Source organism: Mustela nivalis, assembly GCF_964662115.1.
Source record: "Mustela nivalis genome assembly, chromosome: 16".
Lineage (NCBI taxonomy): Eukaryota > Metazoa > Chordata > Mammalia > Carnivora > Mustelidae > Mustela > Mustela nivalis.
The window spans coordinates 38574883-38591102 of NC_139035.1; the positions used below are offsets into that span (position 1 = coordinate 38574883).

Genomic DNA, 16220 nt, shown 5'->3' on the forward strand with positions numbered 1-16220 from the left:
CTGGTCAGACCCCATAAGAATGTCATGCGTACTCCACGTTGGCTCAGAGAATAGAGGAGGTCCAGAAGGTAAAGGCTTGGAAGAGTGTCCTTACAAATAATCCAGGGACCTGAGAACGCCTATGCATATTTGGCCAAAAAAGAGAAGCTATAAGGGTATTTGACACCTAAACTAGGCTATTTTGTTATAGTTTGGTTTTTGGTAGAGGGGCTGAGATAGATCATGAGTGTTATGAGGAACCTAAAGGCAGTGTGTGTTGGGTACGTGTTGTAACTTCAACAGTGGCTGACTGTAGTGGGTATTCAAGTAATGTTTACTCCGTAACTGACTTAATGACTGAAAGAGTCTATGAATAAACAAATGAACAAAAGTACTAGGACAATGGATAAAATGTATAAGGAGTTGGGCTTTGTCTCAAAATAGGAATGACAGTTGCGCTCCCTTCCCAATACCCTGTAACTGTTTCTCTCATAGCAGTTAGGAGCCTCTTCCGTATGTTAGGGAAGCTCTCTCAGTGCAGAAAGCGTTTCTGGTTCATCTCTATTTTCCTAGCAGCTAATACATAGTAAGTACTAAAAAGTGTTAGGAGAAGTGATTTTTTTTTTTTTCCACAAATAACAGCAAAATATTGTTTAACAATAACGGCACCTGGGTGGCTCAGTCTGTTGTGTCTGCCTTCAGCTCTGGTCCTAATCCCAGGGTCCTGGGATCTGGCCCCTTGCACATCAGGGAGCCTGCTTCTCCCTCTCCCTCTGCCTGCCACTCCCCCTACTCGTGATCTCTCTCTGTCAAATAAATAAATAAAATCTTTAAATTAAAAAAAAAATGTACTAAGTGAAAGAAGCTTATCTGAAAAGGTCACAGACTGAGTGACTTCTACTATATGACATTCTGGGAAAAGCAAAGCTATGGAGACTGTAAAAAGGTGGGTGGGGTGTGTTATTGGGGAGGGTAAGGTAAATAGGAGGTGCAGAGAGGATTTTTAGGGCCCTGAAAATACACTGTGTGGTACTATAATGATGGATACTTTTATACATTTGTCCAAAGCCATAGAATGTGTGACACCAAGGGTGGACCCTAATGGGTGCTAAGAGCTTCGGGTGTCAGTGTAGGTTCATGAATTATAACCAAAGTAGCCCTATGGTGGCGTGAATGGGGAAAGCCATACATGTATGGGGGCAAGGGCCTCCTCACAGTTTTGCTGTAGCCCAGCACTGCTCAAAATAAAGTCTTAAACAAACAAACAAAAAGCAGTGACGATGTGGTGGTAAATTCCCTGCCCCTGGAAATGTTCTTTGTCAAAGTTAAGTAACTCTCAAGAAGTTCAGATTTTCATTAGTTGGCAGGTTGCACTGTGTGTGTTTGTGTGTGTGTGTGTGTGTGTGTGTGTACAAATTCTATTTCAAGTCAAAGATTCTGTGAAAAAGAAAGCAAATATCAAAGGAGTACTAGATTGAGTGGGACAAGTTTATATTCTAGGAACTGAAGATAATTTTATGGAGTGCCTATCTAAAATTTCAAAAGCCTCCTCCCCTGATATTTCATGTCCTTCTTCCTTGATTGATTAATTGATTTTTTTAGCCCTTCCTATCTTACACACTGTATATATATTTTTCATGTTTACCCGTTTTTTTTCCCCTGCCAGAATTTTTCTTTTGAGGGTAGGGATTATCATGTTTACTTTGCTACTGTCTCCCCAGGATACAGAACAGTACCTAGCATGAATGGCTCAATATAATATTTGTTGAATAGAATAGATGTCTGTAGGCTTACCATAGGTATCACCTATTTATGTTCAATAGTTAATGATTGTGTGAATATTGTGTGATTGAAAACTTATTCTGACTTTTTTAATTACAGAAGGCTTTACGACCGGATATGGGCTATAATACATTGGCCAACTTTCGAATAGAAAAGAAAATTGGTCGCGGGCAATTTAGTGAAGTTTATAGAGCAGCCTGTCTCTTGGATGGAGTGCCAGTAGCTTTAAAAAAAGTGCAGGTAAGATTATTTTAATTATGTAAATCGATGTAAAATTATACTATATGAATAATAAATAGAGGAAAGTATGTCCTGAATGATTAGATAATGAGTCTTAACTTGAGAATGCTAGAAAGGAATAAAAATTATACTTTAAAAGCTTGAATTGAGTGTAGTACACAGTGGAAATTAATTATTAATTTTAATATTACTTCTACGCTTTAAAAATTTAGCTGGTTTTGTTCACCCAGATTTAGTACTGACTGCAATGATCCTAGAAAAGCTTTTACAATTCCAGATTTTAGGGGGCAGATTTGACTTCTCACCACTTGCTCCTAACTCAACAGGTAACTCACAAGAAGAAAATAGACTTTACAAAATGTATTGCCTAGGGTTTGTAAGTGGCAGTCCAGGGTATTATATTAATGTGGAGAACCACACTGGCAATAAATGAAAGAACAATGAAGTTAACTTTCTTTATTGGAAAATTTTAAAAAGAATGAAATGGATTGATTAAATCAGAGGATTGATGACGTGTTTGAAATTGCCCTCTTGTGTCTGTATCCTTCTGGAATCAACTTTGCTCTCCAATCCTGACTTTTCTTTTGTTTCCCTCAGATTCATTTATCTTGTTCTAGCTCCTCTTATCAAGTCCTGACCTAACCCTAGTGGGCTAGTCCCATTGAGCTACCTGCAGGCGTACTTGCCAGAGCCCTGGAATTTTCATTTGCCTGAACAAGTCTAGAAAGTCTAATGTCACTTGCCTTGTTATTGTGTCGCAGGGTATGTTTGACATCACACAGTTTTGCTTCCCGTTTTTCAGATAAGGTAGTTATTGTTCATACCTGCCCATAGACTTCCTGTTTTACTCTGCAACCCTGATACCTTTTTTCTGTAGTGACCTGTGAGACCAAAGTTTCCTGTTTGTGTGTGTGTGTGTGTGTGTGTGTGTGTGACTTCTTAAAGCATCAGTGTACTTGAAGTAGCCATTACAGAGATGAACAGTTTTCCCTTACCTTTTTAAGGAAATATTAAATGTTTATAAAAAACGTTATGTGGCATATATGATATGAAGAATAATAGAAATGCCCTCATATCCGCCACCCAGCTTAAGAAATAACAGCATTAAATTTTTTTTTTGATCTATAGCCGCCACTCCCTTCCCGTAGAGGTAACCACGTCTGGAATTCCGTGTTTAACATTCCTTTGCTTTTCTTTACAGTTTTCCCACATCTGTATAAATTTCTAAATAGATCTGTTGTTTGCTTTGCATTTTTGGAGCTTTACATCAGCGTCATCACATGTTGGTGCTTGTGGCTCTACATTAACCTTTTCACTGCTGTATTGTATTCTGTGGTTCATGTTACATGTTGCTTGCTGGTTGGATTGTTTCTACGTTGTTTATTATGGTAAACATTACTGCTCTGCTAGTCTTCTGTGTCTCGCAAGCATCTTGTGTGACATGTGAGCATTTCTCTATTGTCTGGGCCTAAGAATGGAGATGGTGAACCACAGGCGATATGCATGGTAGGTTCTACAAGTTAATAGCAAGTTACTTTTCATAGTTGCACCGGTTGACTTTCTCACGGGCAGCATGTAAGAGTAGCTGTCTTCTCTTGCTTAATGTGCCACTTAGAACTTAAGAAAACATAATATAGAATGCAGATACTAATGTTCATGAAGCAGATGACTTTTGGAAGGTGATTCCCTTATAAAAGAACTCTGATCCATTTTTAAAATGTATTTATGAAATTTCTACTGTGCATTACTAGGCACCGAGGGGAAATAAAAAGGAAGCTAGTCATAGTATTCCTGCATTCCAGAGAAAAAAGAGTCTATGTGGAACAATTAAAGGTTAAGCCTTGTGGCATGGATTCCTGATTTAAACAGGAGTTCACAGAATGGAGATGTCCGTTTGAGCCATTGGTGGAATCGGAACATAGGCCAGGCTGCCAGTGCAAGACCAGCTTCTGGGGAGCACTGGAGCCGGGAGCAGGAATTTGTAGAATAGGAAAGTAAGGAATCAATATGGATCCTCATGTAGAGGAATAATCTTTAAAATTCATTCATTTAAAAGGAAAATTACAAACCAAACGCACAAAATGGACTGGAAAGAAGTCAGCTGCTTATTTGCCGTAGGTAGTGAATGCCAGAGGGTAGATGGATTGAGAAATTACCTGGAGGTCTCGAGGCTTCTCAGCTTCCTTCTTCAGCTTCTAACTGACTCTGAGTGTAGAGAAAGAGACACGGCTCCATTCTGCCTGTTGTCTTCCTTTTGATTGGAAATTTGAAAGGACATGAGTTAATTTGGGCAGTCATATTTCCATTCAGTATTAGATGCCCCTCTAACTGTTCCCATTCTGCACCGTGATAAACCTCAGATGGCGGTCTCCTGCTGGGTGAGGTCCGTTTGTGCTCTTGCATTAGAACATTCTTTTCCGCTTTATACAGCAATACTGGGGCATGTTCCAGTTTAAACGTAGCTACTTTATAGAGGAGAGAGATGCTTTTGTAAAGATATTCGTAGCTTATTTAAGTAGGAAATGGTGTCTTAAACCTTTGTGAGGAGAAATGTGTTTGCATTTCAGATATGGTATTGATTTTTGTGATGTATTACATCACTGAACAATGAGTCCTATGTTTCTTCCTTTAAAAAAATCTCTGTAGCTTAAAGTGAAAATGTTTTAAAAATATTGTTAACTAGACTATCTTCCTTTCTGGAAAGGAAGCCCTTCTTCAAAAAATTCATGAAGAATCAAATACTGGATTTCCTCATGCATCTTGTCACTTGTCTGAAGATCTGTATTACTGTTCCAGCTCTTCTAGAATCTTTCCTGAATACTGTGCTTGGGTTCATAGGCTGAAGTGCTGCTTTTATAGTTCGTTTGTCTGCTTCCGTATCATTCAGGAGACATGCCAGAATTACCATCTAGATTCTTCAGCTTAGCTTTCAAGGCATTTCTTTACTTTGTCCCACACCATCAAGTTTCACTTTTTCAAGACTTTAAAAAAACAGTGTCCTAAGCCCTGGTGATGTTCCTGTAGGTTTGCCTGTTACCTGTGTGTGGAAAGAAGAGTGAGTGTCCTGAATACCTGAACGCATAAAGAGATCTGAGAGCCTACAGTGCATGGCAGTGTTAACCAATCTTTTCAAAAATGTACCCATATCTCATCATGATTCATTTGCCAAAATTAAGATGGTGCCTTAGCTGATGTGACATTTTTGAAATTCCATGAACCACCTTTGCTTCTGTCTCCCTGTTTCCCTTTGACATTTTCCTTCTTACCACTCATTCACTCATTCCATCTCGTGTTAATATTTGGATCAGCTCATGTTCAGTGGTCAGTGTGGAAGGCTTTGGGAATGCTAAGATAAATAATAGGGCTCATGGGATTCCAGTAGAAGTGCAACAGAGAAATGTCTGAAATCCCAGGATAGGCACTGTAGTTAAGAGTAGCCTCCAGGAATGTTGGTGAGAGGGAGATTGGGATAAGTCTTCACAGAGGATGTGACCTGGGTCTCAGAAGCTCTGTTCTTTATGTTAGAAGACTGTCAAAGAATTCTTTTGATCTGGTACATGTAATCTCTATTTTGTTATGCTTAGTTCATTGATTAGAGCTATGTAATTGGAATTGATTTTTATTTTAGCAATCTTACAACACGAATTTTGGGTCTCGCTGTGTCTCAGTCCTTTGATGTTTGTTACCCTAATTTTCGGATAGTAGGTGAAATATTTAGATCTTTAGTTCTGTTTGCCTAGTCTTAAGTTATATGTCCAGATAACACTGTTTTCCTATGGGACATTCATTGTGTGAGATACTTATTGGAATAGAAAGTACTGTTGTATAGTACTAACAAAGATAAGGTACTAATGTATTTTGTTCAAATTCACCCTTTTGATACACAGGTTAAGTTTCTGAAGAAATGGTATTCTTTGATGTTCATTGCTTTACTTATATTTGATTATTATAGTAAAACATTTATCAAGAAAATCACTCTTTAAAGTATATTGAGTTTACCTTGCTTCTTTTTACATATGTTGATTTTAGTTTCTAGCTTTTGCATGTATTCATGTATTAGAAATTGGGATTGCATGCATGTAGGAATTTGTAAGCTATGATAGCTTCTTCCATAATGCATACAGATTAGAATACATTCCTAATCTCTACAACCATATATCCAATCTGTATTTCAGTGTTCACAGTGATCACTGAATTCATCCTGCAGTTTTTATCAGCTTCATTATTTGATATCTGTAGATTTCCTTTGAGCCTTACAATAGTTATTTGGACAAATGAAAAGTAGGAAGCATTTGTAAGAATAATCTGTACATTATATATTTTTTTAAATTGGAGAATAATTTAGTAATTGATGTTAGTTTAGTTGTTAAGGAGACACAGTCTTTTATCTTAAAAATGAAAGCTTCTTAAATTTATTTATTGTACTTATAATTTTTTAAGGCATTTCTTAGGCATATAAGAAATAGAGAAAATTTTTAGTTTTATTGAAGGTTTAGGGAATAGGGCATTTTAGTTAACATTCTAGGGTTATAATGAATTACACACATGGCATAAATAGATTATGAACATTAAAATATTGAAGCGACTTAATGGATATCAATGAAATAATTTAGACCTATGTCCTTTTTAGATGTTCCACATTGTTTTTTTCTTCAGCATCTTATGGTGCCTTAGGGTTTTTATTATGCTAGTACAGGTTTTGATTGTACCAGTTGGTGAACTCTTCTAGTGTCCAAGCCCAGTGAATAAATATAGTTGAAGTAACTTTTTATTTATAACCTTTGAAGATTTTTGATATGCTCATTTAATATTTACTGAGGACCTACTATGTGGCAGACATCTACTCAACACTGAGATACAACAATTGAGTTCAACATTTTTGGTGGGAGGTATAGACAGTAAGTCAAATAATTATAGCTAAGAAGGAAGTGGCTGTCACATGACAGGAGAGAAAAATTAGGTGGGGGGGGAAGGAGTGCTTTTTGATAAGAGTGTCTAGCAAAGCTCTCTCTGCGTATGTGAAATTTAAGCTGAAGTGGAGGATAAGGAGTCAACCATCTGAACAGCAGGAAGCAGAGGATTCCAAGTGTAGAGAACAGCCTTGAACAATAGGATTGACTTGAACAATAAGACTGACAGAATATATTAAAAACTCATTGTTGTGACCCCCGTAAATGGAGTGCGGAAGAGAAGTAACATGGGGTTACAGAGCATGACAGGAACTAGAATTTGAGAGTTTTGTTTGTGAGCCATGAAGAAAGGTCTTGTACATTTATGTGTTATATGTTGTAAGGGTAATGAATAGCTATTGGAAAAGTTTAAGCGAGTGATGATAAAATCTGGTATATTTTTTAAAGACTGCACAGACTGTTGTGTAGAACATGGATTCATCCTTTCAGTACACAGTGATAATAAGACCAAACATTATTAATTGAAAACTGTTTAGCTCTTAAATAAATAATATTATTGGCAATATAAACAAAAATAACAAAATAAGAGATTTCTAAAACTTTGTAAACATTAAAGCTAAAAGAATATATAAAAGCAAATAGAGTCATATGATAGTTTTCATGTAGGAGGCAGATTTTAAGAGGTAGTACGTTTGACCTTTTTTCCACAAATAGTTTTTTAGTTCTTTTTCTTTAAATGAGTCTTGCTTTGCCTCTGACGTTTACTCTTTCCTCACAACCATCACCAACGTCATGTGCTTCTCTTTCTTGACTTGAGACACCGTGGAATCATCTTCATTAGGGCTTGCTTTCTCTACCATTTCAGACCACATTCTACACTCAACCATCTGTCATTCCTCCATCTTTGAAACTAGTGTCATCCAGTTCAATGTTTTTTCCCCCCATCTTTGTCCCTTGTCTACCAGTCTGACATAGTTTTTCTTTGTTTTTTTAAGAAAAAAATTTTTTTCTCCACCCATTGCTTGATACCATATTGACTCGGTTGAGCCCAGACATCATCGTTTCTCAGCATGGCTCACTCCGTGACACTCCATCAGCTTCTCAGTCCATTATCAGGGCGTACCCTACACTTACTGATTCTAACTCAATCTCTCAAAATTCCTTCTCTAATTAAATTCCCAATTCTCTCCCATTCCCTCTTTCCAGTAAAACTTGTTCTTTGACCTCATCTTGATTACCATGGACACTATTCCATATTCTCCAGATCTCTTATTTAAGGTCTGATTTCAGTTACTCCCTACTGTGGACCTTTGTCAGCGATTTGAGCAATGCCCCTCCTTTAGAATCTCTCTCTGTGTTGCTAATTCCCAGTCATGGTTAATCTCCACTGTGTGTGTCTTTATTTCTCTATTCACGTGTAACATTGTTTTGTGTCCCATAGCGCAGGAGGGTTAAGAGTATGTTTTGGAGTTCTTGTTGTTTGCTTGGACATGCGTTTTCTTACACCTCCCACTTGCGAATATTTTAATCACGGTATAATAAGAACCCCAAATCAGAAGACATATGATTATAATGTCCACAGTGGAAATTAAAAACTACTACCCTGAAGCCTCAGCTTCTTCCTGGATGCATTCACGTTCAGTAGAGAATGCCCCCTCCTGTTTGACAGAAACAGTCTTTGCGTCGGTTGTGTTTTCACGATCACGTAGCTGTTCTGATTCTTCTTCTGCTAACTCTACCTGTGCTCTGGAAGGAATTTTTCTTTTCTATTGTCCTTTGAGACATTTTCACCAGTTGCCCCATTTGTCCCACATCAGCCTCCCATCTCTGCCTGTAGCATCGTCGTCTGACTTTTCTCACGGACCCCACCCTACAACCTGTTGCTCAGCACCTGCCTGTAGCTTCTTTAAACTTGCCTCTTGTGTTTTCTGGGATTCCATGCTCTTGATTCTCTTCCCTCTCTGGTATCCCTCTTCTGTTGCCTTCAATCCCTTGTTTTTTCCATCCCCTTTAATTGATTCTATTTTGGGGTCATGTCTTAGAGTTTTTAATTTTGGATCTTTTGCGTCTCTTTGAGCCACACTCTCCCTCACAGCTTCCAGTCTCCTCTATAGGGTAGCTTCTTAATCTGCAGAAGCCCTGACTAAGCTTTGGTGAACTTTAAACTATAAAATCTGAACAAAATCTTAAAATCTGAATGAATTTCTTATGGTAATTTTTACAGGTTTTCTTCTCTTTTTTTTAATTTTAAGGAAGCCTACTGAACAGGGCGCCCTGCTGCACTTGAAGTCAAGTCACCTCTAGCCTATTGAGTTAAAAGCATTCCCTTGGAAACAAAAGTTTTTTAAAAGTCAAAGAGTAGTGAGTGCTGCACACTGATACCTAGCTCCATACCATCAGGACATTAAGGAATCCACAAGAAAGGAATCGAGGCCTGTCTTGCCATTTGTAGTTCAAACATGTTGATGTATTAAGAGAGGAAGGCAAACAGAAGCTAGATCACAGGCTCTGGTGTTATAAAGGGAGGAAGGTTTCTAGCATCTTCTGTACTCACCTTGGTTAAGTTTCGCACCACTAGCCCAATCTCTCCACCCTGTAGAATGTCTCTGGATTTAGTCAGGCTAGTGCTGGTGGTAGACTTCAGTTATGTGGCCGCTAACTTGTTCGGTGATTGTGATTTATATCTAGAAGACCTCACAGCCCTTCTGCTATAGATTTTCCACCTGCCCCCCGCCCCCATCCTCTGTCCCTTCAAATAAAAGAGAGAGGCTCTGTAAGGGAAAGTCTGCCTACCAGTCAGCAAGTAGGAGAACCAGATATTTGCAGGCTGATAGCAAAAACATTCCTTAAAGCTCCTCTCCCCTCACTCAAGCAATGGTAGGGGATGGTCTGTACAGGGATGGAAGCATCACTTGGGCACCAGGTCAAAAGGACCAAGAACACTGGGATGAAAAATAGCATAATCCAGGGGTGGCTGAGACTTGTCACTTGGAATATAGGGACTCAATTTAGGCTAAAGCTGCTCCGTTCATTTATTCAGGCCCTATAAAGCTGGGGAGGCCCAAGAGATAATTTGGTTAGGATTTTCATTTATATAAGACTTATTTAAAGTGAGATATATCAGGTTTTTCAAACTTTCTAGTATACATTTTTAAGTACTTTTCATTGCTACATTTTAAGTGTTTTTTTCTTCTAACAGATTGACATACGTCTTTGCAAGGACATTTCTATTAAACTACTTGAAGGCCTCTTTTTCCTCTTAAAGATTTCCTTTTTGGTTTCATTAGTCATGAGTAATTTTTTGGCAAAATTTAGAGATGACATAAGAAAAATTTTAAAATGATTGAGAAAGTACCAAGAACTTATTAGCAAATACTCGCCTAAACGCTGTTATTCACTTTGCTCTTACCAAGTATACAGTAAGTTTAAAAACCCACAGAAACTTCGGTAGAGCCCAGAAAGATGCCTTCTGAAGATAAGCTTGTCAATATTCTAAGAAAAGGTTTTTTGTTTTGTTCTGTTTTGTTTTACTAAATCCAGATTTCCCTCCCTTATGTGTTTTCTTTTCTTGCTCATGAAATCAGACAGTCTTGAATCTGTCTGGAAATGATTTAATCTAAAGATGCAGTTTTTATTTTTGTCTGGACTTACTGGCGAAGAGAAGAAAAATATACGATACTACTGAATGCCCAATTAAGTGTATTTATAAATGTATTTGGTTCAGAATTTAGTTTTCCCTCAAGTGGGCCAGCAATACTTATCTCTCAGTTAAGGAGAGTCTTTGCTATTACTGAGAATTCAATAAAAAATATAAGTTAATTTGTAATACTTAATTATTTACTTGTAAATTGAATTAAAACTTTTTTTAAGATTTTATTTAATCGACACAGAGAGAGCTTGAACAGGGGGTGCAGAGGGAGAAGCACAGGCAGACTCCCCACTTGGCAGGGAGCCCAATGCAGGGCTTGATCTCAGGACCCCTGGGAATATGACCTGAGCCAAAGGCAGACACGTAACCTACTGAGCCATCCAGGCACCCCAGAAATTCATGATTTCTATGGAATACCCTCTTTTTTGGTGTTTTGTGTCTAGTTAGCGTTTCCTAAAGCTCTTGTACACGTCTTTCTCTCATCTCATTCATTAGCTGTGCTTTTTAAATATTTTTCTCATCATAGAGATATTGATTATTGGGAGATTAAATTTATACATGTCAAGTTTGTGATTTTCTTCATTTTAGTCACTAATACCAGAATTATCCTTTCTCTTTCTCCTTAAAAAAAGTTTTCAGGAATTCCTTCAAAGTCAAAGACATTTAAAATTTTATACTTCCCTGCATTTCTTTGAATTATCTGAAGTCCATTGTGACTCATAGTTCCTGAGAATGGCATCAGCATTCATGATATGGAGGGAATCCGTTAATTCTTTTGCCACTTCGACTTGTTTTTTTTTTTTAAGATTTTATTTATTTATTTGACAGACAGAGATCCCACGTAGGCAGAGAGGCAGGCAGAGAGAGGGGAAAGCAGGGAAAGCAGGCTCCCTGCAGAGCAGAGAGCCTGACGCGGGGTCGATCCCAGGACTCCGGGATCATGACCTGAGCTGAAGGCAGAGGCCTCAACCCACTGAGCCACCCAGGCACCCCATCCACTTTGACTTTTAAACATTGTGTGTGTATGTGTGTGCATTTCATATCTCTGTAACTAATATCAACCTCAACATTTTATTTACATTAATATTTGTTATTATTTAACAGGTTATATTAATCATGTCAGTTTTTTCAGCATCACTTGGCAATTTGGGGAATGGGTGGCTTTTCTATATGAAGTTGCTAGGTATAAAGCTTATTCCTTTATAATAATGGTCTTTTGATTTTACTTAGTTCTATAAGAACTCTTTCTGAAGTGTATCATACTTTGCTGCATCTCTGAATCCTGCATGTAGAGTCCCTGCCAGTCCTACTCCCCCTTGTTAAGGTTCTCCCATCACTTTGTACAAGCAGCGTTTATTAGATTGTGTGTTCGTGTTCTGTGTTCCAGTCTGCATCTGACAGCGGCAAGCTTGTTTTTTAATTTGTATCTACAACAAAATCTAGTAACAAGTTGACAGCATGGTTTTATGAATGAAAGAAAGCAAGAACATGAAGAAGTTATGTTATTTATGTTAATCATCTGCATGTAGAATAAAACTATGACACTCTTGAAGAGGTTTGTGTTTATATGAGGTTTTTCCTTCAGTAGGTAGTGTTACACTGTTTGTGCTTTAATGCTGGTCGTTGCTGGTTTTTTTTTTTTTTTTTTTTACCCCTGCAATTAGTATCCATTTATAGCTAATATATTCTCTCATTTTACCAAAGTTTGATATATATGAGCGCTTGATGGTTGCAAAAAATTTCTCTTAGTAGATATTTTATGTGAACTTTGTGACAGTGATTTGCCACTTATAATCTTTTCTTTCTTTTCTTCCTTCTGTTGTGTAATCATAGTAGTCAGTGCAAGTTGATGATGGTCAAATTAGTTAGAATTACTACTAATGGAGAAGAGTGAAGCCAAGCTCTCTAATACATGTGCTAGCATACACATTTCTTTTCTGTTGTTTGTATGAAGTGGGAGGAAATTTGATGCCACCTTGTGTAACTCATTCCCTTTATAAACCATTAAAGGGGACGGGCATCTGGATGGCTTAGTCAGACCCATCCGACTCTTGATTCAGCTCAGGTGGTGATCTCTGGGTCTTAGGATCAAGTCCTACATCAGGTTCCATGTTCAGCTGAGAGTTGGCTTGAGATTCTCTCTCTCTCCTTCTGCCCTTCCTCCCTCACACACACCCTTCTGCTCTCTCTCTCAAATAAATTAATAAATTTTTTTTTTAAAGAAAAGCCCATTAAGGGCGCCTGGGTGGCTGAGTGGGTTAAAGCCTCTGCCTTCGGCTCAGGTCATGATCCCAGGGTCCTGGGTTTGAGCCCCGCATCGGGCTCTCTGCGGAGCCTGCTTCCTCCTCTCTCTGCCTGCCTCTCTGCCTACTTGTGATTTCTGTCTGTCAAATGAATAAAGAAATCTTTAAGAAAAGCCCACTAAATAAGATACAATTCTATATATTTTTTCAGATCTTAAAATGTAGTTCTTAGTTGTTTCACATTAAAACTTGAAAAATATGATACTCAAAATTTTTGTTAGAAAATTAAATAAGTAAATAAAATAAAGAGGGCATAGAAATAAGAGGAGTATTTTGCTATAGTGTCAGGTGAAAACACATATATACCACATTGCGCCCTGCTGCTGTTTTCACTTTCTGACACACGTACGTTTGTACAAGAAATGGAAGGGAGTGAGCAAAAGCTAAAATTCTTTAAGGAAGTGAGTTTGTGGATATTTTTGTTTAAAATTTTATTTATAACTTTCTTAAATTTTTTTTAAGATTTTATTTATTTGACAGAGAGAGATCACAAGTAGGCAGAGAGGCAGGCAGAGAGAGAGAGAGGGAGGAGGAAGCAGGCTCCCTGCCTAGCAGAGAGCCTGATTCAGGACTCGATCCCAGGACCCTGAGATCATGACCTGAGCTGAAGGCAGAGGCTTAACCCACTGACCCACCCAGCCAGCCCCATTTCTTAATTTTTTTAATAAGGGGAAGATTAGAACTACAACTATGTTTGGATATTAAGAATGTTATTGAGCAAAAGTTGTGTATTACAATTTGTGATTATACCCCCATATTCTGATATTACCTTTTATGCCTTCAGTATCTGTTGTTTCTTACATTGTCCTCAGAGTTCAGCTTTAATGTTACCCACTACTTGCATGGGGATTCCTTCTTTAGATTTCTCATACTACACTTTGCACACACATGTACTTACTAGCTAGTGGTGTATGCGTTGGGCTTTACAACCACCTGGGACATTGAAGGAAATGCAGACTCTGGAGCTGGAATGATCTAGATTCAAGTCCTTGTTCTGTCACTTACTAATTTTATGACCATAAGGAGGTATTTAGCTTCTCTCAATCTGAGTGGTCATTCTAAACTGGAGCCAGTACTACTGACTTTATAAGAACACAGGCAGGATGATAGCACCATCTGGATGTAAAGAGGCTACACCCTCTGGTGGGTGTTCAGTGATTTCTTCTCAAGTCAAGAAGACTTGGATCATGCCCTCCTTTGAAGTTACACACCTACTTTTCCTGGAGCATTTTGACTGTCTGAATCAGGAAGACTTGGCCAAGTTGATGACTATAAATGTTATTAAAGTTGTTTTGTTATGTGGCTAGGGTTTTAATCGGCTCATAGTAGTGACTTATCCAGATATTTTCTACAATATTTAGCATACTGATTTTTTTATTATTGTTTATTTTCCATATGCTTAGAACATTGAGAGAGTTGTTTTCAGAGACATCATCAATATCCCTTTGATTACATTATTTATTATTGTGTTTTTACATTAGACCAGTATTTCTCAACCTTTTCTTCATTATCAACCCAAGGAGTCTTTTTAGGTTGTTTTTTTTTTCTAATTACTCCCCTCCCTTATGAAATTTTAATTCCACAGATAACAGTATATCTGTTTATGTGTTGTATGTGTATCTGTGCTTTATCTTTAGTAAGGGTGAGACTCTCTGTTCTCTCTAAAGAACCGAATTTTTATCTCCTTCAAGTGCTATGATCCCAGTCAGGGTGTGCATTAGACCTTTTAGACATGATTTGATTGAATAGATAATGGTTCACAGCTTGGGATATATTTGGATAACTCAGAGTGAATTCTGGCTGCTCTATTAATTAGCTGTGTGAACTTTTGTCAGTTTCATAAGTTTTCTAAAATCTGCTTTGTCTCATCTGTAAAATGGGAATACTGATGTTAATTGTCTTCAACTGATTGGGTGACAGTTAAATGGTAGTTAATGCAACATGTTTAGTAAATATTAATTGTTAAATATATATTCTCATTTTATTATGACCACAGTATCCATTCTATTTCATTTGAACCTGAGACTTGAAATATCTAGCAGTTCTCTTTTCTCATTTAAAAAAAAGATTTTATTTATTTATTTGAGAGAGAAAAAGCAGGAGTAGAGGGAGAGGGTGAAGCAGGGAGCCTGACCCCAATGCTTATTCGCAGGACCCTGAGATCATGACCTGAGCTGAAGGCAGATGCTTAACTTACTGTATCACCCAGGGGTACCTCATTTCTCATTTTTAATACTGACTGCCTTTGGAAGGAAAAATGTAAACTCTAGAGGTAACATGAGGTAAAATACAGTTCTTCATAGCTCTTATAAAGCTAATCAGGAAGAAAATTTCTTAGTGTGTGTATAACCATATGTGAACTATTACAGTGTATTTACATGGTTCTTGAACCATAGATTATTATTTTATTAAATAATTCTGGATTCTCTTTTTAGATATTTGATTTAATGGATGCCAAAGCACGTGCTGATTGTATCAAAGAAATAGATCTCCTTAAGGTAAATAAATGAACTATTGATTATTTTGAACTAGATGAGCATGTTGATAAAAGTGACTTATGAAAATATTACACTTAACAAGCAAAAGGATTTTTTAAAAGATTTTATTTATTTGACAGATAGAGATCACAAGTAGGCAGAGATACAGGCAGAGAGATGGGGGGAAGCAGGCTCCCTGCTGAGCAGAGAGCCTGATGCAGGGCTTCATGCAGGGCTCTATCCCAGGACCTTGAGATCATGACCTGAGCTGAAGGCAGAGGCTTAATCCACTGAGCCACCCAGGCACCCCAGCAAAAGGATTTTTAGAACTAAACTTAACTTATGCCACACTGGTTTGAAACAACATTATACAAATATGTATCTCAGTATATGGAAGAATGTAGTTATTTTTTTAATTCATTGTAAATATTTAATCAGATCATTTGGTAGGATTAGCTCCCCTCCCCTGCCTTTCAAACTAGGAAATAGATAAAATGGGCAAAAAATATTGAAGGAATTTTTTCTTGACTGTCCCAAGCAGATATATTCTAAAGCTTAAGTAACAAATGACTATTAGTATTAACTCAAGATGTAATATATTGAGAATGTGGACTGATCCAAATGGGTACATGCTTTTTGTAATATTTCTGTTTTTTCCAGATTTAGAAAGGATGATATAAAGAGTATGTTAGAATTAGCTTTTTAGTTTTTCATCCACTCAGAGAATATGACTGAAATTTCAGTTATCTCTGCACTGGTTTTATTCTAGTAAAATTTCCTTTGAGGAATGCTGTACCTTATGTTATATTTTTAAATGTTGGATAAGACTTGCATGTTTTTTATGCTGTACATTTTTGTTTGTACCTAAAATGAATTCAGT

The 16220-nt window shown here is 37.4% G+C and overlaps 1 protein-coding gene across 2 annotated transcripts in view; it reads left to right on the forward strand.

Annotated features, from left to right (window-relative positions):
* The window catches only part of NEK7 (NIMA related kinase 7), a 150370-nt gene that overhangs the window by 76069 nt on the left and 58081 nt on the right, over positions 1–16220 (forward strand). For both annotated transcript variants that reach the window (XM_082701951.1, XM_082701952.1), the window contains exons 3-4: positions 1861–2001; positions 15299–15361. In XM_082701951.1, coding sequence (XP_082558077.1) covers positions 1861–2001; positions 15299–15361 — 204 coding nt within the window. The remainder of the gene's footprint in view (positions 1–1860; positions 2002–15298; positions 15362–16220) is intronic.